This window comes from Manis pentadactyla, chromosome 10 (genome assembly GCF_030020395.1).
Source record: "Manis pentadactyla isolate mManPen7 chromosome 10, mManPen7.hap1, whole genome shotgun sequence".
Lineage (NCBI taxonomy): Eukaryota > Metazoa > Chordata > Mammalia > Pholidota > Manidae > Manis > Manis pentadactyla.
The window spans coordinates 103,980,827-104,006,950 of NC_080028.1; the positions used below are offsets into that span (position 1 = coordinate 103,980,827).

The 26,124-nt window shown below is 61.9% G+C and overlaps 2 protein-coding genes across 6 annotated transcripts; one reads left to right on the forward strand and one right to left on the reverse strand.

Annotated features, from left to right (window-relative positions):
- Nucleotides 1-362: 362 nt before the first annotated feature.
- TMEM184A (transmembrane protein 184A) lies at nucleotides 363-13,873 on the forward strand. 4 transcript variants are annotated; one of them, XM_057487473.1, is made up of 10 exons: nucleotides 363-530; nucleotides 613-704; nucleotides 5,137-5,355; nucleotides 7,320-7,485; nucleotides 7,981-8,071; nucleotides 8,176-8,251; nucleotides 8,407-8,498; nucleotides 9,302-9,471; nucleotides 10,024-10,221; nucleotides 10,940-13,873. In XM_057487473.1, exons 3-10 carry the CDS (start codon nucleotides 5,137-5,139, stop codon nucleotides 11,173-11,175), a joined length of 1,248 nt encoding a protein of 415 aa, XP_057343456.1. In that variant the 5' UTR covers nucleotides 363-530; nucleotides 613-704; the 3' UTR covers nucleotides 11,176-13,873. The 4 variants fall into 4 exon arrangements, with proteins under 4 accessions (XP_057343456.1, XP_036788899.2, XP_057343454.1 ...); XM_036933004.2 differs by lacking the exon at nucleotides 613-704 and having other exon boundaries at nucleotides 394-530; nucleotides 9,395-9,471; XM_057487471.1 differs by lacking the exon at nucleotides 613-704 and having other exon boundaries at nucleotides 398-530.
- Nucleotides 13,869-24,863, reverse strand: MAFK (MAF bZIP transcription factor K). Of its 2 annotated transcripts, XM_036933009.2 has the most exons (4): nucleotides 24,594-24,611; nucleotides 17,410-17,533; nucleotides 17,083-17,162; nucleotides 13,869-16,420 (listed from the first exon to the last, which is right to left on the reverse strand). In XM_036933009.2, exons 3-4 carry the CDS (start codon nucleotides 17,116-17,118, stop codon nucleotides 15,989-15,991), a joined length of 468 nt encoding a protein of 155 aa, XP_036788904.1. In that variant the 5' UTR covers nucleotides 17,119-17,162; nucleotides 17,410-17,533; nucleotides 24,594-24,611; the 3' UTR covers nucleotides 13,869-15,988. The 2 variants fall into 2 exon arrangements, with proteins under 2 accessions (XP_036788904.1, XP_036788901.1); XM_036933006.2 differs by lacking the exons at nucleotides 17,410-17,533; nucleotides 24,594-24,611 and adding an exon at nucleotides 24,696-24,863.
- Nucleotides 24,864-26,124: the final 1,261 nt, after the last annotated feature.

A 26,124-nucleotide genomic window follows, 5' to 3' on the forward strand; every position in this document is an offset into this window, starting at 1 on the left:
CAGTCCTCAGTGCTGGTTAGGGGCCTGCACCCTGCAGCCCCGGCGTCTGCCCTGCCCCACTGCCCAAGGACTGAGGGTCTTGGTCCCCAGAAGGCCCTCCTTATGCGCTTATGAAATGGGCATCAGACCTCCACCTGCACAGACGGGCCAGGGAGGTGCAGCACCCCACAGCCATACCTGGTCAGTGCCCCAGATGAGATCCACGCCTGGATGTCAGAGACTCGAGCAAGCTTGTGTCCCGCTGGACAGTGGGTGGAAGGGCCTGGCCCAGAAATGGGACAGGGCACAGGCAGGGTGTGGCCTGGGCCACACCCTGGCAGGCAGGGCTGCCCTGGCAGGGTGGGCGGGCTACAGGAGAGTGTTCTGGGCCTGAGGAGAGGCCAGTGCTTCCCCAGGAGCAGTAGGATTGGATGACTTAGGCTGCTGTGAGGAGGGACAACAGTGGCTGGAGCCCCACCATGGGCCGGATGCCCCTGCCGCCCTCCTGGGCCTGGGAGCCTGTGGCAGACCCTGAGGGAGCCACCAGGGAGGTGAGCTTCATGCACATCCTTGGGGTGTCCGAGTGGGAGGCCCACAGCTTGAGATTCTGAGTCACAGCTCCTCTGCCTTCAGCCCCTCTCCACCCCAGAGGCTGTGCCCCCTGCCAGGCCCCAGGATGCCACCTGGTAACTAAAAGGGTCCAGAGGCTGGCAAGTCCAGGCCAGGTGAGTGCCCTGCCCCAACTCCACCTGGGAGGGTTCCTCCAGTGCACACCCAGAGCTGGCAGCTTGCTCCGGGGCAGTGGGCAGATAAGGGCAGGCCTTGGTGCACACAGGCCGGGGAGGGGTGGGGGGTGGACACCAGTGGGCATGGCCGGGACAGAAAGCACGGGGGCCTATGGAGGAAGCCCACACAGGTCCCACTAGGCTGACCGTGCAGCCTGGAAGCCAGGGCATGCCGGAGAGACCTGCCCCCGGTGCACCTGATGGATGCGACACCAGCCGGCTGAGGCAGCTGGGTCTGAGCTCTCCTGGGCTGCAGTGGCCAGTAGCCCCCTTTAAGAGGAGCGGGTGGCAGGGAAGCCACTGCCCCGAGTCCTGCTGTGACCAGGGCTGACCAGTCACCAGTGGAAGCTGAGGCTCGGAGCAGCCCAAGGTTTGCCCAGGGTCACACAGGGAGGGGAAGGTGAGGGTCCCCACCCAGTGTACCTTGTGCCTCCTGGCTTTGGGGCCCGGTGCCCTGGCCCTAGTGAGGAACCAGCATCTTGGCCACCAGGAGGCAATGCTCACCCACCACACGCGGGATCCAGTACTAGAGCTGGGAAGGGCTATGCCCTGCTTGAGGCCAAGAGGAATGGAAGGAATGGCTCAGGGCCCCAGGCAGGTGGGAGCCAGGCCGGGATTCATCATCCAGGTGTTTCATAGCCTGTGGGACAGTTCTGGAGGGACAGAGGAGGCCCCCTGGGCCCAGCCACTGCCCCTGCCTGCTCTGCTCCCAGCTCCAGAGCTCTTGGCCAACAGGAGCCTGTCCAGCCAGTCCAGCCCTAGGCCCTGCTGGTGCTGAGTCAGCAGCCATTGTGTGGGCAGCGGCAAAAGCTCAGGGGCAGATCCTGTCTGCCACTCCCTGGGCACCAGTGGGAGGGCCAAGGGCCCTAGTGATGTCGACCGAGGGATGACCCCATCGCCCTGTCTGTGCTGGCCCCATAGGGAGAGTTCTTGGCTGTTAGGAGGGACTGGGGGCTTTGCAGGAGCCACAGATGTCCCCAGAGGGCAGGTGGCAGGGCCAGCAGGGATGAGCTTCACACCAGCAGCAAGGCCACGGAGCCACGAGCATGAGGATGATGGGTGGAGGTCTGGGACCAGCTGGCAGGCTCTCAGCCACCCATAGCCCGGCTGAGAGCTGCCAGCAGTGGGTCACCTGGCCACAGCAAACAGTGGTCAGAGGCCGTTAATACCCGGATCTGGGCGGGCAGGTCTGTCCTGTGATGGGCTTGGTCAGCGTCCAGCCCCAAGCAGGAATCAGGCTCAGCCGGCTGGGCTACCTCTCCTGTGTAGCGGCCAGGGGTGGGGCCTCATCCAGCCAGAGAGCCCCATGGGAGGCCAAAAGGGCAGCCTCTTCCCTCCTCAGCACCAAGGCTGACCCTTACTTCCCCAGACCTGGCCCCCTTTGTTGCTGGGCACAGCTGGGCACAGCCTGCTCCTTCCCTCTCACCTCCCCACCCTCGCCTGGGGTTCTGCTTGGGAATTTGGGCCCCAGTGGGGACCATGTGGCCAGGGGCCTTCCCCTGAGCTTGGGGCGAGGCAAGGAGGTGGGTCCTGGCCACTAGCCATGGCAGAGACCTGTGTGCCACACCCCACATAGGGAGGGGCCGGAGAGCTGGAAACTCATATTTCCAGATGGAAAAGCAGAGGCCACAGAGGTGAAGGGGCCTGCCAAGGTGGCCAAGACTGTGGGGGACAAAGGGCTGAGTACTGAGGCTGCCTCTGAGTGAGGCTGTCAGGCAGCCAGAGAAGGAAGGGGCCCTCCCCCTGCAGTGTCTGGTTTACAAAAGGCGCACAGGGTGGGAGCTGGCAGGAAAGGAGGGGTCCGAAGCCAAAGCTGTCTTCTGAGGCAAAGACATTTCCCAGAGTGTGCAAGACGTTCTGGAGAGGGGAGGCCTTAGGGCCAGAGCTCTCTGGAGGCCTTGCTGGGAGCAGTGGCTGAACAAGAACATACCAGCATGGGAAAGGGCAAGAATAACCCAGAAGTGACACTGGCTTTGAGCAAGTGGGGTTTCCCAAAAATCATGGACCCTTGGAGCCACGAACCCTGATGTCAGAGGCCCCACGCCCCAGCTTGCTGCTGGCAGAAAGATCAGTCCTCCCCACCCAGTATGCACCCGGCTGTATCAGAGGGCTCTGTCTTTTCCTGCTGAGTCCAGGGTCTCGCTCCTCCCTGGGGCCTGGCCCTGGTGACTCCCGCTAGGGAGGTCCTCTGACCTCTAACCACAGTGCTTCCTGCTGTAGCATCAGCCTGGGAAGGACCTAGGCCTCAGTTTCCCCACCTGTAACACGAGTGCATTCCCTGGGTCCTGCCAGCCCTGCCAGTGTCCCGATATCTCAGTCTTTGCCCACCAAGGTCCCTGAGCTTTGTCACCATGGCAGGGACGGCTGCTGTGGTCATGACTGCCTGAGGCAATGAGAACCATACCCCAGCTGGCGAGCACTGCTCTGCACATGCTGAGCCAACGTGCCTGCAGATCCTGGGCCCTGGCATGTGGGCAGTGGGGGCTTGGAGTGGAGGGCCACACAGGGAGGACCCAGCAGGTGTGGGCTGGGCACACCACCAGCTTCCAGAAGCCCCTGTGGAAGGAAAGCCAGCACCTGACAGCCAACAGGCAGGGGATTTGGGGAGCATTTAAAGGGGACAAGCAGAAGGTGCCATCTGAGCCTCAGGACAAGGAGTCAGCTGGGAGACAAGTTGGTGCAGAAGGTTAGCAGCAGAGCATGGGCCAGGCCCACTCGGTATTGGTGGGGGAGGCCCAGGCAGGGGGCTCTCTGGGGGACAGTGTGGGCATAGGGTAGGGAAGCAAGGCAGTGTGTGCCGGTGATTGACTGCCAGCCCTGGACTCTCCTGAACCCCTCAGGGGCTTTGGACATGCAGATGGGACCCTGGGAGGCCCCCATCCCCACACCTGAAAGAGGAACCATAATTTCAGCAACTCCAGCCTCGACCTCCGCCGCCCAGGGCTGCAGGGAGGGTCAGGTGGCCTGAAGGACCTGAATGTGCGGTCCCATCAAGGTTACAGAGCAACCCTGCACCCTGGCACCTACGGGGCACCATCCGCCTGCACCAGTGTGCGGCACCACCCCACTGGGGCAGGAATCTGGCCCCCAAGCCAGGGCTGGTCTGTCCTCCCCCACCCTCCATCCAAAACAAGAAATGTTTCCAGGGCGCCTCTGGGGGCTTGACCTTTCTAACTGAGGTGACATTCTCACAACTTGGATTTACACCCCCTTAGTACATCCACAATGCTGTGTGATGGCGGCCCTGCCTCCTTCCAGAACATTTCATCCCCCAATTGGAAACCTGTTCCCACTAGGCAGTCCCAGCCCGCCCTACCCACTGGGCCCCCTCCCACCTGTCTAGGGCCCTGGGCGGCAGCTGCCTGGCCACCTGGTGCGGGCAGGTGAGGGCACCTGGCGGCCAGCAGCCTCCTGGGAGCCAGCTGCCACGGAGCAAACAGCCGGGAGGGATAGAGTGTCACCAGCGGCAGGGCACAGGGCTTGGCTCCTCCCCTCCCCCTGGGCCCGCCCTGCAGCCTGAGCTCAGGTGGGCCACGAGGGAGGGGAGCTGGTGCTGGCTCTCCCCAGGCAGGGACGGCCTCCAGATAGTGGCCTTGTCTCACCCCCAGTGGGGCTGCCAGTGAGAGCCACGTGGCCGCACTAAGACCAGCCAGGCCTCCTGGGCTGCTGGGCCTCCCAGTGCCGGGCCGGGAGCTTCCTGCCTGAGAGGTAAGTTCTGGGCCCAGGACCACAGGCTGGAAGGAGTGGGGAGGCTGGATCAGGGCCCCGAGCAGGGGAGAAGGGAGGTGCTCGGTGCCCCAGCTGGATGATAAGCAGGTGACGGACAGGTACCCAGGGCTACTGAGTGGGCTCGGGGTGTCCAAGCAGGACACCCAGTGGGTTGGGCAAGCCTCAGGGAGCTGGTGGGTGCTGGGCTGTACCCCAGTGTCTGCTGCTGTAGGCAGTGCCAGTATGGCCCACTCCCCTGACTCCATCCTGGGCACTTTTCCAGATGCCTTTGGTCCCTAAAAAGCAGGCTCCCTACAAGCCCAGAGCACCAGAGGAGGGGCCTGCCCCAAGTCAGGTGACATCTGCTCCTGGCGGCTGAGCCCCGGGAAGGAAGGCAGCCCAGGACGGGCCCTGGAGCTGGGTCCCTGCGCACCAGGGACTTAGGGGAAGTGGACAGGTTGAAACTGAGACTCTCATAGACGGGACGGGGACCGATGCCCAGGGCATCCCTGGATGGGTCCACAGCCTGGAGGAGGGGCCCCTCCAGGCATACTGCCTGGCCCAGCCCCCACTTCCTCCCATCCCCGGCTGGCACTGGGCTGCTCCCAGCTGCCCCATGTACCTTGCCCTCACTGTTCTTCTGTGTCCTTCCTTGCCCCTGCAGATGACTAATGCCTCAGGGCTCCTGGGAACAGCCAGCGCCCTGCTGGTATCAGCAACCTGGCCTCAGCCTAGCCCCCTACCAGCCATGCCCGCTGGGCCACAGATGGACCACGTGGGGAACGGCTCTCAGGGCACCTCCCGGCTCTTCCTCACCACCACGCTGGCACGCAGCATCTCAGGCATCTTTGTGTGGACTGCCCTGGTGCTCACCTGCCACCAGGTAAGCCCTCCCTCCTGCAGCTCCCCGGGGACCCCACTGCCCTGGCTGAACCCCGCCTCAGGGCAGACATCAGAGGCCTGGCTGCTGCAGGAGCTGTGCCTGGCGGCTCTCAGAGGCAGCATCAGGGTAGGGGAGGGGGCTTTCTCCCAGAACGTGGCATGTGGGAGCCAGGCAGCCTCAGCAGGAGGAAGGCAGAGCACCAGCCATGTGCCAGGCCTCACCCTGTTCACTGAGGGCAGCAGTATTTTCCCATTTCACAGAGGAGAATGAGGCTAGGAGAGGCCAGGGGTCTTTCCCAGGCTCATGCAGCCTGGAGGGGAATGCTCCTCTTACCTCCAGAAACATACCATTCCCTGGAAGGCTGGCAAGGGCTTGGACTTTGCTCTGTGGGGACCTGAGAGCCGGGAGCCAGGACAGAGCTTGGCTGGAGGGGACAGGGCACCCTTCCTGAGGGAAGCAAAGGAGAGAAGGAACATGCCCAAATCCTGAGCCACAATCAGCCCCTGTCTGGGGTAGTCCCAACTGGGGAGATATGGCAGCCCCCGAGCTGGATTGGCACCAGGCCTAAGCAAGGGGCAGTTGGGGTGCACGGCAGCAAGAGGTGTGCCTGAGTTCAGGGGCTGGCTGCCAAGGGCCTGAGAGCAGTCAGATAGCCGGAGGGGGCAGGGAAGACTGCCTGGAGGAGGCAATCTTTCCCCTGAGTCTCACCAAACTGTGCTTGGTCTTTGGGACAGGTGGGGGCGGTGCACCTGCCTTTGCATGGAAGCCATGCCTTACTCCTTGGTGGCTGTGCGGCTTAAGGTTTGGTACAGGCTGTGATCTACAGGACAGGGAGCAGCAAGGTGCAGGCGCTTGGGGTCTGCGGTCAGGGCCTTGGGTTTCTCTCTGTCTAGCCCTGACCTTCTGTGATTCTGGGACCAGCTGTTCACGTGTCTGTGCTTCCCGGGGCCCCACAGCCAGAGGCTGACAGAGCCGACAGAGACCCTGTGGTTGAAGCTCCCAGGCCCCACCCTCCACTCCTGCCCCAAGACTCCCACCCACGGAGCCCAGCAGGACAGGGAGGGACTCAACCCCTTGCTTTTAAGACAGGCAGTTAAGGCTGGAGAGGACAGCAGCTTGCCACGGTCACCTGGCCAGGTAGTGCCTATGCCAGGGCAGAACTCAGGTCCCCTGATGGCGGCTCATGCCGTGCCCTCGCCCTGCACCAGCTGGGGACTGAGTGACTGATGAGGTGTTCCTATGCCACCCGCCCCCTCACTGCACTAGGAAGCTGGATGCACCCAGGCCTCTGACACAGCCTGCCCTGTCCTCTTTCTGCCTGTGCTCACTGCACCTCGGGAAGCCGTCCAGAGGTGCCGTGGGAGCACAGCCAGCTGCCTGTGCTTCATCCTCTTGAAGACCTTGTTACTGTTTTTCTTGTCCTCATAGAAAACATGGAATATCCAAAAAGGTTTACGGATGAACTAAGAGTATCCCTTTTCTGCCATGCATTTTGATAGGCGTAGGGTCCAGCTTGGTTTGCACCATCTACATGCCACCCTCTATCACAGCACTGCGGGACGTCACTTTGGCAGTGTGACCCCCTTGCGAGGGTGCGCCACAGTGGCTGCCATCTGCCGGGCCCCACCACCACACTTGGATGTCCCCTGCTTGGGTCCAGCCACACTGAGCTCCTGCGTGCACACACCCTTTCTGTAGTTCTGTATTCCCATCTGTTTCATAGGATGAATCCCTTGAAGGGGCCAAGGTTTCAGCCCTTTTAGTGCCCCCGTGTGGAATACCAGAGTGCTTTCCAGAATGTCTGTGCCCATTAGGGGCCATGGGTGCCCCTTGGGAAGCTCTTCTTGAACAAATGAATGAGCGTGTGAGTGAACTGGTGCTAGGAGCAGGGGAGACCTGCCCACTCACACAGAGGGGCGGTGGTGGCCTGCTGGTCCCACACCTGCTCTTGCTCTGCCTGACAGATCTACCTGCACCTGCGCTCCTACACCGTCCCCAGTGAGCAACGTTACATCATCCGCCTGCTCTTCATTGTGCCCATCTATGCCTTTGACTCCTGGCTCAGCCTCCTGCTCCTCGGGGGCCACCAGCACTATGTCTACTTCGACTCCGTGCGGGACTGTTATGAAGGTGGGTGCCGCCAGGCTCCAGCTGGAGGCCCGAGAGTGCATGGAGGAGCCTGGAGTCGGGCTGGTTCTGGAGGCCGTGGGAGGGGACCAGGGTGCTCCTGTGGCCAGTCCTGGTGCACCCCACCCTCCAGGCTGAATCTGGCTTAGAGTGGGCCAGAAGCATAGAATATAAGACTCCCAGGCTCCCAAGGTGGGGGCTGCAGCCGCGCCGGCCCAGAGCCCATACAGGGGAGATGGGGGAGCCCTAGACAGGGTGGGGGGGCATCAGGATGGCAGGAGCAACTACAGGCTCCACCCCACTGGGGACACCTGATGGTGTGTGGCTACAGAGCTGGCTTGGAGCCCCTGTGAGGGGAGGTGGGCTGTGTGGCGTGAGCTTGGCTTGTCCCCAGGAAACAGGCACGGAGACGTTCTGTGGGGCTCTGCAGGGGTCAGGGAACCTCCGTGTGTGGCTGCCAGGGCTCACTGCCACCTGCCTCACTCCTCTGCTTGGCAGCCTTTGTCATTTACAGCTTCCTGAGCCTCTGTTTCCAGTACCTGGGGGGCGAGAGTGCCATCATGGCTGAAATCCGGGGAAAGCCCATACAGTAAGTGCTCACCTGGAGCCCGCTGGGGCCCCTTCTTGCCCAGGGCAGTGGGTGGTCTGGGCAGGGCTCCTCCACAGCTGGCCTCAGGGGCCCCCAACCCCCAGGTCCAGCTGCTTCTACGGCACCTGCTGCCTGCGAGGCAGGTCCTACTCCATCGGCTTCCTACGCTTCTGCAAGCAGGTAAGCAGGGTCTCACTGCCCCTGCACCCCCCTCCACCACCTCCAGCCACCCACTGACCACCCCTCACTGCCCAGGGTCCCGGGTGGAGGTGGGGGTGGGGGGCGGCTTCCTGCCCATCGGGCTGGCCCCTCATCCCCCTGCTGCCCTCTCCCAGGCCACACTGCAGTTCTGCGTTGTGAAGCCCGCCATGGCCTTGGTCACCATCATCCTGCAGGCATTTGGCAAATACCACGATGGGGACTTCAAGTAAGGCCAGGCTGCAGTGCCAGCAGGGAGGGCTGGGTCGGGCCTGGAGGGCTCCTGGTGTGGCATAGGGGGCAGGACTCAGTGGAGAGCTCAGCTAGGGGCCCAGTACTCGGAGAAAGACAAGCCCACCCATCATGCCCTCCAGCCCACCAACCTGGGAAACTGCCAGGGCCAGGCTGTGGCAAACAGACCCAGAGGATGGGACCCTTGTCACACAAGTGCCCAGAGAACCCCAGGCTGTGTGGCCCAGACAGCAGTGGGCTGCCTCCCCCAGCCCCATACTGCAGCAGGCCCCCCTGAAGGAGAGCGAGACAGGACTTCGGGCAGTGGGAAGGCAGGCAGCACCTCTCTGGCATTACGGAAGGAGCCTTGCACCAGGTCCACATGCATGCACACATGCGTGCACACATCAGGCACATGTCTGCTCTGACGGGAGCACATGCACACACCTGCTTATGTGCACACAGCCTGCTCACACATGCACACAGACAGCCATAGGTCATGTGCATACACACAGGTGTGTGTGCATACACACACGCACACACCTGCCTGTGTGTCCACAAGGCAGAGGCCTGTTCCTCAGGCCGTGCCCAGCAGGTGGAGGGAGGAGCAGGGAGGTTCGTAGAAGGGCCAAATCTTTACCACTGCATTGGGCCCTCTGTAACTCCTCAGCTCCCTGGCCACTTTCCTTAGGTGCCATCTGGCTGCCCCAGAGGGAGAATCCAGGTCTGGGCCACTGCTGGTGGGCACAGCTGATGGAGGGCCGGGGCCACACTTACCCTCTGTACCTGCTCTGCCCCCAGCATCCACAGCGGCTACCTGTACGTCACCCTCATCTACAACATCTCGGTCAGCCTGGCCCTCTATGCCCTGTTCCTTTTCTACTTTGCCACCAGGGAGCTCCTGCAGCCCTTTGAGCCCATCCTCAAGTTCCTCACCATCAAGGCCGTCATCTTCCTCTCCTTCTGGCAGGGTGGGTAGGCTGCTGGACAAGGTGTGGGGCCTGTGTCCCCACACCCCCAATCCTGGGCATCCCCAGGCCCAGCCTTTTCCCCAGTGGTAGCACAGGCTGGTTCCAGCCACCTCAGTGGGAAGCTGTGAACCCTGGGCGAGCAGGCCACTGTGGGTGAGGCGGACATGCAGAGGGCCAGGAGCCTGCCCCACTGGGCCCCGGGCCATGCTGTGGTCACTCCCAGGCCACACTGTGCAGAGGAGAATGGCCACCAGATAGTGATGGGGGCTGGGGTGGGCCCCACACCTGGGTTGGAGAACTCAGAGCAGACACGAGCTCCTGGCTGTCCGCTGTACCTACACTCCAGCTTGGAGGCACCCAGCCCCTCAGAACCTCACTCTCCCCCTCCATGGAGCAAGCCCCCGTGGACAGGACATCCCTGGGCTGGCTGGAGGAGCCTCTGAGGGGGCCTGAACCGCCTCCTCCTCTGCAGACCCCACCAAGCCCATGTATCCAGCCTCAGTCCAGCCTCCTGTATAAGGTGGGTGTCTGAGTGATGTCACCATCTCCCAGGGATGCTGATGGCCATCCTGGAGAGGTGTGGGGTCATCCCTGAGGTCCAGGTCATCGATGGGAGCAAGGTGGGGGCTGGCACACTGGCCGCTGGCTACCAGAACTTCATCGTCTGCATCGAGATGCTCTTTGCCTCCATTGCCCTGCGCTATGCCTTCACCTGCCAGGTGTACTCGGAGAAGAAAGAGAACTGCCCAGGTATGCTGGGCCCTGTAGCTGGGCAGGGGGTGCAGGGTGGGGCAGCAGAGGGGGCAGCACACAGCACAGGTTCAGGCTGGAGTGGAGCAGGCCAGCCTGCCCTTCCTAAGGGTGCCCATAGCACCACGTCTCTGTTCCCCATTCCATACATGGCCTGGGGGGGGTATCAGCTTGAGGGGCACAGCCCCATGGGAGGCCAGGGCCATGGACAGGTGCTGTCTCTGCTGTTGGCCCAGAAGAGGGCAGGCAGGCCAGTAGCAGGGGCCGGCGGGTAGCTCTAAGTGAGCTGGGCTGAACAGGCCCAGTCCCCGTGGTGAGCCAGGTGGGTGCTGCCCAAGCCTGGGGTGCTGGCACACCCACCCAGGTGCCTAGTCTGACCTGATGGGAGGGGTTGCCTAGCAAATGGCCCATTTGGGCAGCGATGGCCTGTGGCTGCTCCGGTCGGCTTGGAGTGGCCACAGGTGTGAAGGGACCACCCCAGGGTGGACAGAAGATAGGAGTCAAGGTGCTCTTCCTGCTGTGGCCCCTGGCAGGGTCTGGGCTGGGACAGCCCCAGGGTGGGGGAGCTAGGCTGGATTCGGGGGTCCCAGCAGCCGCCCGCTCTGGTGAGGCCAGGACCTGCAGCTGCAGGAGCCCTGTGCAGCCCAAGGGCAGCAGGGCGCAGGCCATGAGCCCCAGGTTGGGAGCCAGCCCCCACCTGCTTGCCGCTTGCCCGCAGCCCCCACAGGCCCCATGCACAGCATCTCCAGCGGCCTCAAGGAAACCATGAGCCCCCAGGACATCGTGCAGGATGCCATCCACAACTTCTCACCTGCCTACCAGCACTACACGCAGCAGGCCACACACGAGGCCCCCGTGCCCAGCCCCCACACCAGCGTGGCCAGCACCTCTGGTAGGGGCAGGAACAGCCGCCACCTGGAGAAAAGGATGCTGATTCCTGGGGAGGAGCTGTAGGAGGGTGAGGTCGCCTCTCCTGGCTGGGACCAGGCTGTCTAGGCCTCTGGGAGAGGACAGGGCCCTCAACCACCAGTGCTCTTGCCAAAGACCAAGCCTCTCCTGGGAGCCCTCCTGGCAAGCCCAGGGAGCCCACTTCCATCCTGCCTCTGGCCAGTGGGTCCAGAGCCCCAGAAGGGGGCAGTGGGCTTGTCTGACAAGCCCTGAGACCAGGGCTCATCTGGCCATCAGCTCAGGTGGCCACCATGGGGCAGGGAGCCAGCGTGGCCTCCTGGGTGGACAGATCCCAAGCTGGGCAGCCACAGGGGAAAACGCCAGGGAAGAGCCAGGCAGCTGGCCCTGAGAGGATGGGAACTGTGGGCATCCAGGCCTGTGAGGTCTGCGCAGTGGGGGCCTCGCTGTGGCCTCTTGGGCCTGTGGGAGACGGGCCAATGCTGCTCTACATCCCCTCCAGCAGTGGAGAGCCCTAGCAAGCTGCCCACCCGGGGAGAATATGCCCAGGGCCCCCTGCATGGAAACTTTGCCATGCGGAACTTCTGGCAAATTGGGTTTATTTGTCCATGAACACCTGGGTTTCCTGGCGACTTGTGCCAAGTTGGGGTATTGTTGGGGGAGGGTCCCGCTGATGCTCAGAGCAGGGCAAGGAGAGCTCACACTGGAGCCCACGTACCGAGACCCAGAAGTCTTTGCTCTAGAAAACACCTGTGCGTGGAGCCTGCCACCCCCTCCCCGCCCACATGCCAGGTCAGTGCCCAGAGCGCTTCGAGAGCCGAACCTGGGACGTGGGCCCTGCCCTGTGGAAGCTTTGAAGGGCCCAAGCTGCTAGGGGAGAGGGAGGCCTCTGCAAGGCAGCTTCTGGGGCAGGTGGGGTGGCCAGGGACCTGGGAGCTCAAGGGCCCATAGATGTGAGCGCCAGGGCCAGGGAGAGGAAGGTCCGGTGGGCTCCACCCAGCAGCGTGAGATGGAAAGGCGCTGATGCTCTGGGAGACTCAGCAGGGCGGGAACTGACCCACCGGTCCAGGTCGGAGCATGGTCTCCCTCTGCCTCCTTGCTTCCTGGGCCTGGGGACCTGTACCCGAGGCCGGAAGCCTCTCCCAGGGCCCAGCCAGGCTGCCTGATGAGATGGGCCACCGCCTGCATGTCCCCACCCACCCACCTTGTCATGCCCCCTGCAGCAGGCAGGCCCACAGCTGGCCCAGCTCCGACCCCTTCACAGCCCCATCAGCAGGTTTGGAGAGGGCACAATGCTCCCCAGAGGCCTGCCAGCCAAGCAGGGAGGTTTTCTGGGGCTGCAGGAGAGATGCCGGGCTCCTCTGTGGGCAAAGGCAGGCAGGGCTACCCCCAGGCCTCATAAGACAGGCCACCCTGTGGGCCTGACTTGCCCAAAGCTGAGTGCACAGAGGGTAAGTGAGCCAGGGCCCCTTCTGGAGACCCAGACACAGCGTGGGCTCCGGCTGCAGGGGTGTCCCAGGCCTGGCCTGTGCATGGGAACAGCCTGATCGGGCCTGGCATTTGGGAGGTAGGGAGGCAGCATTCACGGAGCATGCGCTGCATGCCAAGGGCCAGGCCAGGCACCCCACATACTCAGTCCTCACAACAGCCCAAGGAAGGTGGCCCGAGGTCACAGAGCCAGCAAGGGGTGGCCAGCCCACCCACCTACCCACCTAGTCACCGACATCTCTACCTGAGGACTTGGCAGGCTTTTCTTCCTGACATAGGAAGTAAAGCCCCGGAATGAAATGCAGTCGCCTCTGACAGGGCGGGTGGAGGTGCTGGCCCTGCCCACTGGCCCACCCTCCCCAGGGGACGAGGACGAGGGTTTGGAGGGGCACCTGGCCACCCCTGAGAAAGCAGGCAGGTCCCAAGTCAGGGGGTATCTGACTGGTCTTGGCCTCAGTGTTCTTACCTGTGAAGTGGCCCCCAGGATGCACACCCGAGGTAAGCAGCCTAGATGGCAGGCCGGCAGCCAGGGCGGCAGAGCCTTTACTGACTTGCCAGGAGCCCATGGGGGTCACACCCCCCACTGCCAGCTCTGGGGGCCTTCCCAGGGCAGCTGTGAGAAACATCCATGGTTGCCACCGCCAAGCGTGGGGGTCAGTGGCCACACAGAGCTGGGCTCATGCATGCTCAGACTTTGAGGGAAGGAACTGGCCTGTGGTCACCCAGAAGTTAGGGGCTGCTGCAGTCAGCTCGGCCAGAGGGCAGAAGGGTTTCAGGCTTCAGAAACCCTGGGCATCAGGTGTCACCTGCAGCTCGACCCTGCTTCAGAGCCCAAGGCCAGGGCTGCCCCAGCTGTCCCCTAGGGACGGTGATACAGGGCTGCTCATCACAGAAGGCCCAACAAGGCGGCAGCACCAAGGACAGGGCCCTGCCGGGTGCTCACTTACAGCCATGCAGGGTGCAGCTCTCCCCCCAGGGAAGACCCTGTCCCTCAAGCCCTGCAAGCTCACCTCAGAGCTCCAGCCCAAGAAAGGGGGCAAGGCCTGGCTCGCCACAGGAGCACACCGCCCAGCAGAGAGGCCCCTCCTAGCCAGAGAGGGCCTGGCAGCTGCCGGTCAGGACAGGCGCTCATTCTGCCCAGCACACAGAAAGCAAGCCCTCCCAAGCGCGGACCCAGGGCCTACTCAGGCCACTCTCCTGGTGAGGGCTCTGGGGCCTGGGCCCTAAGCACCAAGTAGGCAATGAGGTGGGTCTGCAGCCAGAAAGTCTTTATTGCAAAGGTACAAAAGGTCACAGCAGAGATGTACAGCAATAAATTAGGTGGTGGCCGTGAGGGTTGTGGGTGCTCGCCATGTGAGCAAGGGCCCCGGCAGAGCGTCTCTCAATAACTTACGTCACGACGAAAGCAGCACAAAAATAAATATGGAAATTAAACCACGGAATATGGAAATTAAACCACGGAGCTGCCAGAGGCGAGGGGCGCGGGCTGTGCTCACACAGGGCCCTCCGGGGAGGCAGAGGTGGCATGTGGCAGGACAAACCCATGCCCCAGGCCCCTGCCTTTTCTTAAATAAAAACCCATATATTAAATCGTGACAATGAAATCTCAATGGTCTCAACGGAGAAGCACGTGGGAACACGCCGGCCTGCCCTCCAGGGCCCCAGGCCCCGCTAGGCACACTGGGCCAGCGCCCAGCACTGCCAGTAGGCTGCGCAGAGGGCGGGGAGAGACGAGGGAGCAGTGGGGCCTGCACCCCATCCGCAGCGCCAAGCCAGCCCCAGGAGCCAGGCAGGGGGCCACAGCCACTCACCCGCTGCATTCAGCAGCTCTGTTCCATTAAGAGATTTACAGTATCAAACAGGAAAAAGGTATGAAAATCTGTACGATAAAATGTGTATATACTTTTATATATATATACTTCTTTCTCTTAAATATTTCCCGTGGTCCTTATTGATATCCAATGTGGATTACCTGCCACGACCGTGGTATCAATAGCTTTGTTACACACTGGGCCTGTGGCTCCCTGCGGGTCCAGGGCCCCAGCCCTCCGCCTTTCCCAGGACCACAGTGAGGCCGCTGCAGAGCCAGAGGCTTTCAGTCCCTCTTGACAGCAGGCGCATGGGCAGGAATGTGGCCCTTGGGGCCATCTGTCCTTGCCCACCTCCCCTCCCAGCTGACACCCATGCCTGCTTGGCAGCCTGCTCTGGTCTTACTGTAGGGTGGGGGTTGGCCAAGGGAAAACCAGGAGGCAGAGCGAGCAGCTTCCAGCCTGTGGAGGGGCGGGGACAGCAGCTGGGGACCCACGCCCTGCCCCAGTGGAGAGCCCCTGCCCAGTTCTCAGGGACAGGAAGCCCCAGCAGAGGTCACCGAGGTCATCAGGGGCTCCACATGCCAGAAGGCAGTGAAGGTTCCAGGCCAGTACCCAGCCCTCGTCCTCTCTGCCCAACAGACCACCCAGGTGCTCCTGGGATGCCAGTCCAGGCCTTGCTGGCCCGAGCCCACCTTCTTGCCCTCCTCGTCCTGACCTCTGCTGGCAGGACCAGGGGCAGCCAGGCGCCCCCGCCCCATGGCTGCTCCAGAGGCCAGCGCTGCCCCCTACTTGCCCCACATAGAGCATGTCCCTTCTGTTCCACCATGCCCTCCCTGCTTGGGGCTCCCCCGGCCAGCCAGCCACTGCTCCTCAGTGGGCTCCTCAATCCCAGAGGGAGAGCTTACAACACTCGTGCACCTCCCTGCCCCAGAGGTCCCGGGACCATGTGTGATAGCTGCTCCTCCAGGCCCCAGGCTGCTGGCACACCCATGTGAGAGTGGGCGTGTCCCCCTGTACACGCACACCCACACCCAGGCAAGCCGACTCCCTCCACCTCATGGGGCACGGGCCTCTGGCTACAGCTAAAGCAGGATCATGGTGCATCTTGACACCAGGAATAAATGGCTCCCCTCAGGCACCAGAGCTTAGGGCGGGGAGGAGGGTCCTGCACCAGCTGGTAGAATAACACAGCAGGGACAGACACCTGGGCAGGTTGGCTGGCTGCTCACGGGAAGGGTGGAAGGTGGAGCCCCTGCCATCCAGGCCACAGGGGCAGGGACCTTCTGAGGGCCCTCTCCTCATACAGCCCAACTCCCCCCAAGCAAGACACATGTCCCTTAACACAGGCAGTCAGGACAGAGCTGGCAAGCCCCAAAGTAAGGCCAGTGCATGTGCGCGTGTGAGCATGTATGTGCGTGTAGGAAGGCGTGCAGCACCCGGGGTCACAAGACCCCACCTTCATTTGGCACCCACAGCCTCGTCCTCACTGGGAGCCTGCCTGAGTCTGCTCCCGACCCTCTGCTGAGCACGGGACAGGGCCTTCGGCCAGCCCCGGGCGCGCACTAGGAAGCAGCTGAGAATGGCACGGAGGTGGCAATCTCGGCAGACTTGACGATGGTGATGACGCTGGTGGTGGCCACCTTTGTGGGTGCCACGGGCCCGCGGGCCACTGTGCGGGCGAAGGTCTGCAGGGCCTCATACTTGGAGCGCAGGGCGTCCAGCTCCAGCTTCATGCTGCTGTTCTCACGCGCCAGCTTCTCCACCTCCTGCTGCAGCTCCACCCGCTGCCGCTCCAGCTCCTCCTTCTGCGTCACCCGCTTGATGCGGCAGCTGGCTGCGTAGCCCCGGTTCTTAAGAGTGCGCCGCCGCTGCTTCAGGCGGACCACCTCCTCCTTGGTGAGGCCCCGCAAGTGCTGGTTCAACTCCCGCACGGACATGGACACCAGCTCATCGTCGCTGAGCACTGGGGCGTTCTCGCCCGCCTCCTTCTTGACCTGCAGGGGCCACGGCACAGGGTCAGCGCCAGGAATGCTGGGCTCAGGGTGCAAAGCAGGCAGCGAGGAGGGCTTGCCACAGTGACCCTGGAGGACCGCTTGGGGTGTCCACTCTGGAGTAAACACTGCATGGATAAGGGCCTGGTGCCAGCATCAGGAGGTCTGCATCCCCAGGCTGGCCTCAGCCCCTCTAGCAGGGAATGGGGCCACACAGTGAATGCAGGCTGCTCCCTGGTGGGGGTCTCTGGCTACACCTGGCCATTCTCCAGTCACTGTCAGCTGCCCAAATCCTGTGAGGCTACAGCCCCCATGCGTGTGGCCCTCTGTGACTCTCCAGCCTGGCACAAGACTGATACGGGCAGGTGAGGGGCAAGAGGCAGCCTGCGCTGTGGACAGCAGGAGGCGGTCCTGGGAGCTGAAGCACGCCCTTCCCATGGCCCTGTGGCTCTGGCCCCCTGCTGGGCATGGGGGAATGAACACACCCTGGCCAGTGGGCACTTGTCCCCACCCAAGCCCCAGCCTGGGAGTCACCTCCCTGGGTGTCATGGGACCATGACCCCTGACTGTCTCCACCTCTCCATGGCACTTCCTCCAGCCAACAGCCTCTCCCTATGGAGAGGCCTTTCCCAGGCCTGCACCCCACCTCCCCCAACCCCGCTTACCTTTAATGCCTTGTTGGGCTTGGGGTTAGTCGTCATAACCTGGGCACGGGCACCGGGACAGAATGGTGCAGGAATCCTGACTGGGAAATCACAGAACACGGAAGCCGGCCAGGTGAGGTTCTAGGCAGGGACGGGGCATGACCCGCGGACAAGGACAGCCCCACTGCAGAGGCGCTCAAGAAGCCTCCTCCTCCTGACAGGGTGCCCTGAGGGCGAGGTGGGGCCCAGCCCTCCTGGGGCTTCCCAGCAGGCACCCTGTCCAGGCCTGGGCCTCTGCCAGGCCCACCCCCAACTCCTGCACCAGCCCACAGAGCAGCCCAGACCCACCTGGGCCCGGATCTCGGCAGCCACACGGCTGTCCCACGCTGCCCCCCGCCAGGCCCGTGCTGGAGGCGCCAGCACCACAGCTGCTGCTTCCTGTTCTGGTTCCCCTGAGCTCAGATGTTTGCACCTGTGAGCACAGGATGCCACGCTGCAGGGCCTTGGTGCATGGCCGCAGAGCCCCTCCTAGAAGGCGCACCTGCCAGACACCCTGCTGCTCCAGGTCTGGCTGACTCCCCACAGGAGGGGCCCTCAAGGAGCCCCTGCCCCACCAAGCTCACCCCAAGGAGGGAAGGGTGGGGCCCTGCGCCCAGCCCTGCCCGCCCCAGCAGACCTGCCTCCGCCTTGGGCAAGCAGCTGTGACGTCACTGCCTCCACCGAGGCCACCTGCGGCCATGACCCAGGACCCACAGGGCAAGGGGCTCCCTATGTCAGCCAGCGGACAGGAGGGGGGGAGCTGCCACCTCAAGAGCTCAGCGACTGTCTGGCAGGAGCTGTCTCCGCTGCCCGCCCGCCCTTCTCATTTTCGCGTCTGCATTGTGTCACACATTCTAATCATTCATGAAAAAGCCAGCCAAAGCATCCCAAGCATGATTCCCCTCTGATAGTTGCCATGGCGACCTTGGGAAGTAGCCAACCCCTGATGGTCGCCATGGCAACATAGAAGCCCACAGCAACAATGGCTTCAGGGGGGTCAGTGCAGACATCACAGGTTGTGGGGCAGGAACAACTCCCGGGGGACCAGAGGGAATGGGCACCAGGCTCCCTGCACACTGTGCCCCTGCCCTACAGGATCAGGGCCTGCCCCCCATGTTCCAAATGCCAGAAGAGGTAAACTGAGCAGACAGCATCAGAGAAACAGCCGGGGGATCTTCGAGCTGAGATGGAACCCCATCAAAGCCCCATCTCGCAGGAGCAAGGCTGGGGTGTCTCTACCCCACCTGCCCTCACCTGCAGTTCTGGGACCCTCGCGGTAGTGCTACCCTGCCTCTGACGGCCACCCAGCCCTTACTACCAGAGGCTGCAAACGCGACAGAGGGGCTCAGCACCCAGGCCTGTGGACGAGTCACCCCTTTCAACCTGCAGCTCTCCTGGTGCTGATGCTGGAGGCCGGAGAGCCAGACAGCCACAGGCCGGGTAGGTGTGACCGCCAAGGACCCCAGGCTCCTCTGCACCCCTCACTCAGTTGCATATGTGTGCCTGAAACATACACACAGCAGTCCTGGGCGATCCTAGCAGGGAGGCAAGAGCTGCTTCCTGACGGGGCTTGACCCCCAGCATCTGGAGGGGACCCAAGCGCTCCACAGCCCCACACTGCCCTCCGGTGCCTGTCTAAGCTGAGCTAGAGGGGCCCCCTGCCAGGCAGCAGGGAGAGCCATGAGAAACTTTTCTATGTCCAGGTGGGGCAGCAGTGTCATCCCAGCTCACGCTCAGAGCACGAGGGCCTGGAGCGGCCAGGGCATAGCTGCGCGGTGAGTCACCAGCTGTTTACAGAGCTGGGAGCTCACATTCCCACAGACCCGAGGCCCCTCCCACCTTGCAAGGCCCTGCTCCAGCCCAATGGGAAAAGGCAGGCCCCAGAGAAGGACCCCCGACCAGACAGGGCTTCTGTGCCTCAACCGGAGGTGTGCCAGCTCAGCAGGACTCAGGCGCTTGGCGCAGAGGCACCTCGGGGCCCCGTCCACCATGACACTGTGATGGGGAGCCGAGGTCTGCATGCAATTGGGTCTAGGCCTCAGCACATGTGGGCCTAGCCCCCTCCTCGCCACACAGGCCCCAGAGGGTCGGTCACCCACACCTGCAAGGTCAAGGTTGCCTGTGCTCAGCCCCACGTCAGCCAGCTCTGAGCCCACCTGGCCTTCCGGGGACCCAGAAACACGGACGAGGAGTCTCAGCAGAGGCGGGAGGAGAGTGGCCCCAGGTCCTGCCTCTATGAGAGGCACAGGTGGGATAGAGGCACAGGTGGGCTCTGACCTCTGGGGACTTTGTTTAGTCCTCAGACCTTCTGTTTAATGAGAATATCGTGGGGACAAAAGCACAAGGTAGAGCAGGGAACCACTAAGTGGTCCTCTTCTCTCTAGGTCTTACTCTCCTCTTCTAAAAAACAAGGGGATAGGAACCAAGAAGCCAGTGATACCAGGGAGACCCTAACTCGGGCTCTGTTCCCAATCCCCAGGGGGTCAGACCAGTGCTGGCACCCCCACCAGGACCTGATACCCAGAAGAGGTGGGCAGGTCACAGAGGGAAACAGCCCTGTCCCATGGCTCCATGCTCAGGAACATGACCCTGGGACCTGGGCAACCCTGTGGCCTGGGCATCCTGGGCTCGGCTTCTCCCCCTCTTTGGGGACCTGCTCTGTGGGGCTCTCCACCAACTGCTGAGCATGGTCCCCTCAAAGCAGCACCCTGGTGGCCTGCCCAGGAGCTGTGGACTCAGCCCAGGACGGAACACATCTCTACCCAGAACACACAAAACACAGGCAGCACTGACCTAAAGTCACTCCAAACCCTGAAGGCAAGAAATGTGACAACTCACCTTTGGAAAGAGGTTCAGAGAACAATACCATACGTAAGAAAGAGTTTGTAAAACTCATCTTAAAACAACTGCCCTAAAATGGGTATCTGGGAACCACTGCACCTGGGGAAGCTCAGGGCCGGAGGACCGCACATGGGAAAGACTATCTTCTGAGACTGGGCTGGAGCCCCCCTGGGGCCCGAGACTGCACAGGAGGGTCAGGCCAGGCATAGCGCCCCCCAGAGCCGGGTTCAGCAGTAGCATTGAAGGGCCCTTCAAAACCTTCCCAGGAGAACAGCCAAGTGCCCTGTCCCCTCCATGGACTGACAGGACTTTAGCAATGCCACGTGCAGACCACCCACACTCCCGGGGGCTTTCCTGAACTCCAGCAAGGTCGCCTGAGTTGGAAGGCCAGTACCAGGCTGGCCCAGAACGCCAGCTGCCAACACCTCTCACCTGCCGAGCTGAGCGAGGGCAGTGACGTGGCTCCACAGCCCAGAGGCGGTACTGGTCCAGCAAGGCTGCATCGTCAGCACTTTAAACGAACACCTTTTAGGCGACTATTTTTCTAACCAAAGAGGTTGGTTTTCAACCCACAGCCAGGAGCTTCCTTCTGACATACATCTAAACAAGGGTAGCAGGAAAGATCATTTCCTCTAAGAGGAAAGGAAGCACCCAAGCAGGCCTGAGTCTGCTCCTGAGACTACATCGGAATGAGTGAGAGGGAGCCAGGCGTCCCTCCGTCTGGGTCCCATGAAGAACGGCAGGACTGCTCTGCCCAGGAGAGGCTGGGAACCGTCTGTGGACGTCCTGGAGGGCAGGGCAGGTAGCCCAGGTCAAACAGTCCAGGACTGCCTTTCCAGAAGAGACCTTCTAGTCACTTCTCACTCTCCAACTCCCAGCTAACACCTACTGTCCACCCACCGTGTCGGGGGCGACTCACGATCCTGGCCAGCCCCAGTGTGCTCTGGCCCTCAACGGGCTGGCCCCAGGTTCGGGGCCCAGGTGGGGACGTGTTCTCCATCATAAAGCCAGGTGGCTGCTGGGAGCAATGACCCCACCCAAAGAGCCCAAAGTTCAGACACTCCAGCAGAGAAGGTGTTAGAGTCTCAAAGGGCTCCATTTCTTACCGAGATTGAACATTGAACCACTAGCCTAGACCACGGGCTGCATGTGTCAGGAGCTGAACTCGCACCTAGCAGGGTGGGCTCTTGAAGAACACCAGCACTGTTGAGTGTGGAGAGGATGTGACCGCCCCCACCCCTGCTGCCCCACTCGGCCTCCCAGCCAGCCGGTAGAGGGGTACTTACCCCTTCCACCCCATTCTCCCAGGTCTCAGGGTGCCAGACCCAGGAGGGGGGAGGGGCAGGAGGACAAGGCAGGCAGGGAGGTGCTCCATCCTCGAGGGCAGATTTCTGCTCTGGACCGCAGGGCAGCAGTTGACACCCTGACAGGCACCAGCACCAAAGCCAGAAGCCACTGTGACGTGGCCACCCCTGCCCTGGGTTGGGTGCTGAAGGCCTTTCACAAGTGACCCGGGTCAAGCACCCTCCCAGCTGGTGGGGCCACACAGCAGGCACCTACCTGTCAAGCACAAAACAAGCTGACGTCTTGGCTCAGCTGAACACAGGTCCCAGAACAAGGGGTCGGGGGCTCCCTAATGCCCCATACACTCTGGGCACTGAGCACCGATGTCCACCCAACTGCCCTCAACATCAGGGTGCGACCTGCAGGTCCTCGCTGGGCACCCACCAGCCCGACTCACACCCAGCTTGCAGGCTAGCCCTGGCTGGCCGCCCTCCCGCCAAGTGACTGTCTGCCTGGCTTAGAGGACGTCTGGTCACCTTGCATTTGCAGTTTGAGGAAGCTGTGTCATCCTGGCTATGTCCAGAGGTGACTCAGACGGCTGCAGGCTGACAAGCCACACAGCCCTGGCCCCTCACTCAACACCCCAGCTTCAAAGTGGGGTCCCACTTCCCTCCAACCCTCTGGGTGGCCCTTCTGCCTCCAGGTTCCTCTTTGGGGTCCTGTTCTCTTCTCGGCAGATCTCATGCTACCCAGGGTTTCAACTTGCCCCAATCACCATGTCCAGCCGGGATGCCCCTGGAAAACCCAACAGCCTACACACTGGCCAGGCCCCAGGGATGCGCCCTCTGCCCACGCCTGCCCTTGTCCTGCTTCACTAGCTCAGGTGATGGTCCTCCGCAGCATTCACACAAAAATCCCCCAGGCCTCGCCTCTCCTGCCATGTCCACTCTCTGGGCCAGACCCGCTGCCCCACAGCAACCCCCCGGCTCAGGCCCCTGGCTTCTCCCGTCTGGACTCTGATCTCAGCTCCTAAAATGCAGCTCCCAAGGCAGGCAGAAGGACCCTGCTCAGAATCCCTCCTGAGCCCCTCCTCAGCCCCCAACTCCTAGGGCCACCTGTTGCACTGCAGGTCTCCTCTGGCTTCTCTCCCAGTCTTGTCCTCCATTGCCCCCTGGCCTCCTCCCTCAACCGTTGCTCACCAGAAAGCCCCCTCCTGCCTTCCCTGTGATGGGCAGCTTCACCCAAGCCCTGATCTGGTCTTTCTGTCCAAGACCTGCCTCCCTCCCAAAGACACCTTCCCTACATCCACTCCCCTGAGCTCCTGACAGGTAAAAACCAGGGGAAGCTCCCCCACCAAAACCCCTCAATACCTCCTTGCCCAGAGCAGTGACAGGAAGCACAGAAAGGCAGGCAGGGCCCTACACCAGACCCAATACTGGGCTCCGCCTCAGGCTTGGTTTCCTCCTCTGACATGGGGTGTGCTTGTGGACTAGGTGACCCTCGGGTTCTTTCCTATCTGCTCTCAAATTCCACGATTTTAAAATGACACTTTCAATTTCCTGAAACTGTAAGAGGAAACATGACGAGTCTGTGACTTATAAAAAGCAAAAGTAAATACAGGAGCAATGCGTCTCCCATTAGCAGTGAGCAGGGAGGCAGGGAGCAGAGAGGGTGAGTCACTGTTTACCGCTCTGAGGAGCAGCACGGAGAATGCTCCCAGCTGGCCGGGATTCCATTTCTCGTGCGGACTGGACCCTAAATCCATAAAGTCCACTCCAGAAACCTTTAGACTCAGGAAGAGCAAGACACAGGCAAGTCTTCCAGGCTGCCCAAGACCATAAACAAACTGCCTTGTAGAGCCGGGCAGCGGAAGGGCACACGGCACCAGACACCCGACGGAGAGTGGTCAGGAACACGGCCTCCCTCAGCAGCAAGCCCTGGAGCTGACATCCCCCAGCAGCCTCTACTCAACTCCCATTTTTAGCAACCACCTTGAAAGTAAGCAACACTGAACTTGGAAGTGGCCCCTTAAAGTCCAGCTGTGCTCAACCACAGAAAGCAAATGTTCCAGAAAGTCTCACGTTGTGTGTTTACATTAATAAACATTTTATTTTGGAATAATAAGGAGCCGGTTTTAAGTTCTAAAAGCAGATCCCTCCCCCGCCCCCCCACTGAGCTCAAACTCAAACATTTTTCCTGAATTAGCCACGGAGGGAAATTCTCATAAAGGTGTCAGCTACTCACAATGCAACAGGTTGTAGGTGTGACCCACACACCTGCAGAGGCCAACTCTAATTTCCCAGTCCTCCACCTGCTTAGACTTTTTAAGAAAGTGCCATCTCCCCTGAAGACATCAGGCTTGGAAAGCCAGCCAGCACGTGGCACACAGCTGCCCTTTATGGGAATACCTGTGACAGAAAAACCTCACCGATGAGAATAAAGGGGACAAGGAAGGTGGCTGGGCAGGCACGCCGCGCTGGCATGGAAACCCACTGACTGTCACGCTGTGCCGGGCACGGTTGCACAAGTCATGGGACCTCCTAAGGCCAGGCACCTGGCAAGAGAAGGTGGGTGAAGGCTGGACAACTGCTGAATGAATTGTTAGGTGGAAGATCCCATTTTTGCCTTGGCTACAAGAGCTGTTCCTAAAGTAAACAAGAGCGTAATCATTAACACAAGGTAGAGCAGGGAACTTCCAGTAACCCAACTGCTCCACGAATGTGTTGTTTGGGAAAAGATCACACAACATGAGGCGAGTGGGAATAAGAGAGAGACAGATAGGAAAGTTTTTTGCTTTTCCTAAGTGTACCTAGGTGGACAGCCGCACACCTACCATCCCTTTCCCAGGCTCCGGGCCTGTCGACACAGGCCAGCGGACAGACACACTGCCTGTTTCCTAAGCTCGGAAGAATCACAGAAGAACCGCACTGAGAGTTAGGAGAGAGGAACACCCCTGCTCACTAATGAGAAAATGACGCCCAGCAGGATTTGGGGGAAGTGACACACGTTCGCCCTGTCCACTGCCCGGCGAAAAGCTTCCACAAGGAGGCCTCCCTCCAGGGACCGGGGCAGGTTAGCTGTTTGAACCTGATGGGGGTCCCAGTCTCCTGGGGGTCCCAGTCTCCTCTTCTGGCTCTTCCCCGGCGCGGGTGGGGCCGCAGGGCGGGTAGCGGCGGGGCCCCGGGACAGGCCCGCCGCCACGCGTCCCCTGCACGTGGTCGCCGTGTGCGACCCCGCCTTCCCGCCCCAGGTGGGCCGGCGCAGACCGGGCCGGGCAGGTGCTACCCCGGGGCGCCCACCGCCTCTCGCTCGGCGCGGCGGGGGTCGGGGCCGACGGGTGCCCCGCCTGCGCGCGCTCGGGCGCACACCTGACGGCAGGTGCTCCGTCGCGGTCCCGGGCGGCCGGGCCCCGCCCCCGCCCCGGCTGCCCGCGCCCGCGCCTCCGGCCGGGCCCGTGCGGCCCTCCTCACCTGGCGGCGCGCGGGGGGCGCGGGCGCGCGGCGGCTCCTCGCGGGCACGCGCTCTCCTTGCGGTCGCGCTCACTCTCGCTCCCCGTCGACTGCCGCCTCCGCCGCGCGCTGGGTCTCCGACTTCGCAAAGAACAACAAGTCCCCGCCGCCAACCCGCCCGCCGCCTGCCCGGCTCCCCAGCATCTGACACCGCTTCCGGGATTGGCGTCTGGCGCGTCACGGCGCCCCGCCCAGAGGCCCCGCACCGCACCGCCCTAGGCCACGCCCCAGAACCGCCCCCGAGGCCTTGCCACGCCCCCGCGGCGCCCCTGGAGCGCGGTCCCGGTCCTCGCAGCTCCTGGCCGACCCGCCAGCCATACCAGCTCTGAGTCCCCGCTGGTGCGCTGCCAACCCGCCGCTCTTCCAGCGCCCGCCCACCTGTGCAGGCCCGGCGGGCTGCACCTGTACCCGCAGGTGGCGGCAGGCTTCCTGCTTGGGAACCGCGGCACCCCGTTTCCCACGACAGCGCGCCCGCTTTGCGCTGGGGGACCCCACTCACGGCGACCCCGCAGCCTCCTCGGAGCTCCCGGGTTGGTCCAGCGAGAGCCGGCGTCTGGGGAGGGTCCCACGGGGGCTTCGCAGGGGGAGTTAAGCCCCGGCCATTACAAACAGATCCCAGGGTCGCATGGTTTCATCAGGAAAGGAGGGGGCTGGACGCAGCCAGGGACACGCCTCCTTGTGTGCAGAGCAGGGGGCCCCACGAACGAGGAAAGGGAGCCTGGCGTCCCCACCTGATAGACATACCCCCATTTTTCTTTTTCTTTCTCATCTTTGACTAAGAAATGGATAAAAAGAACTATTTCTCTTCTATAGGAAGGACTATGTAAAGTGGTGATAAATGGCCTGGACCCACAAACTTTGTGGATCCCTGTCAAGGGGCTCCAAGACCCTGGAGCCTGGGCAACAATGCGCACCTAAAGCCTCAGCTGCTGCTGCTGCGGGGAAATAGGCTCAGCAAAGTGGTGCCCTGGCTTCAGAGCAGGGCCTGGCATTTCCAGAAAGGTGAAAGTGGAGAACAAAGCTGGGGAGGTGACCCATCCGCTAAAGTCAAAAGTAAACAGAAATCCTTGGAAATCCTCTGAGCTGACAGAACCAAGCAGTCTTACCAACAAAGCTTAATTTAGCCTATTTTACAAGGCTAACTTGACCTGGGGCATTTCTTGCTTATGCCTCTGAAAATCATAAGCAAAACTTAAACTGCTTGCCAAGGTTGACATGAGGTAACCACTGAACAATTTCCTGTCATTCAAGAAAATTCTTACATGAGATCCAGTCCCTGTGCAGAATATGCATTAGCTCCTGGCTCTCTGTGTAAGCAATGATGCGCTCCTGAGCTGCGTTCCGTGGTTTGGTTTGAGTGCTCCTGTTTTACAAACTGTCTTTTCAATGT

Bases quoted from the DNA above. Each gene is read 5' to 3' on its own strand.
- TMEM184A (XM_057487471.1), top strand. From the start codon at position 459: ATGGGCCGGATGCCCCTGCCGCCCTCCTGGGCCTGGGAGCCTGTGGCA. The intron at 7,486-7,980 runs GTGGGTGCCGCC...TCTGCTTGGCAG, and splicing joins CGTGCGGGACTGTTATGAAG to CCTTTGTCATTTACAGCTTC. The intron at 8,072-8,175 runs GTAAGTGCTCAC...CCCAACCCCCAG, and splicing joins ATCCGGGGAAAGCCCATACA to GTCCAGCTGCTTCTACGGCA.
- MAFK (XM_036933006.2), bottom strand. From the start codon at position 17,118: ATGACGACTAACCCCAAGCCCAACAAGGCATTAAAG. The intron at 16,421-17,082 runs GTAAGCGGGGTT...TGGCCCCTGCAG, and splicing joins AGCCCAACAAGGCATTAAAG to GTCAAGAAGGAGGCGGGCGA.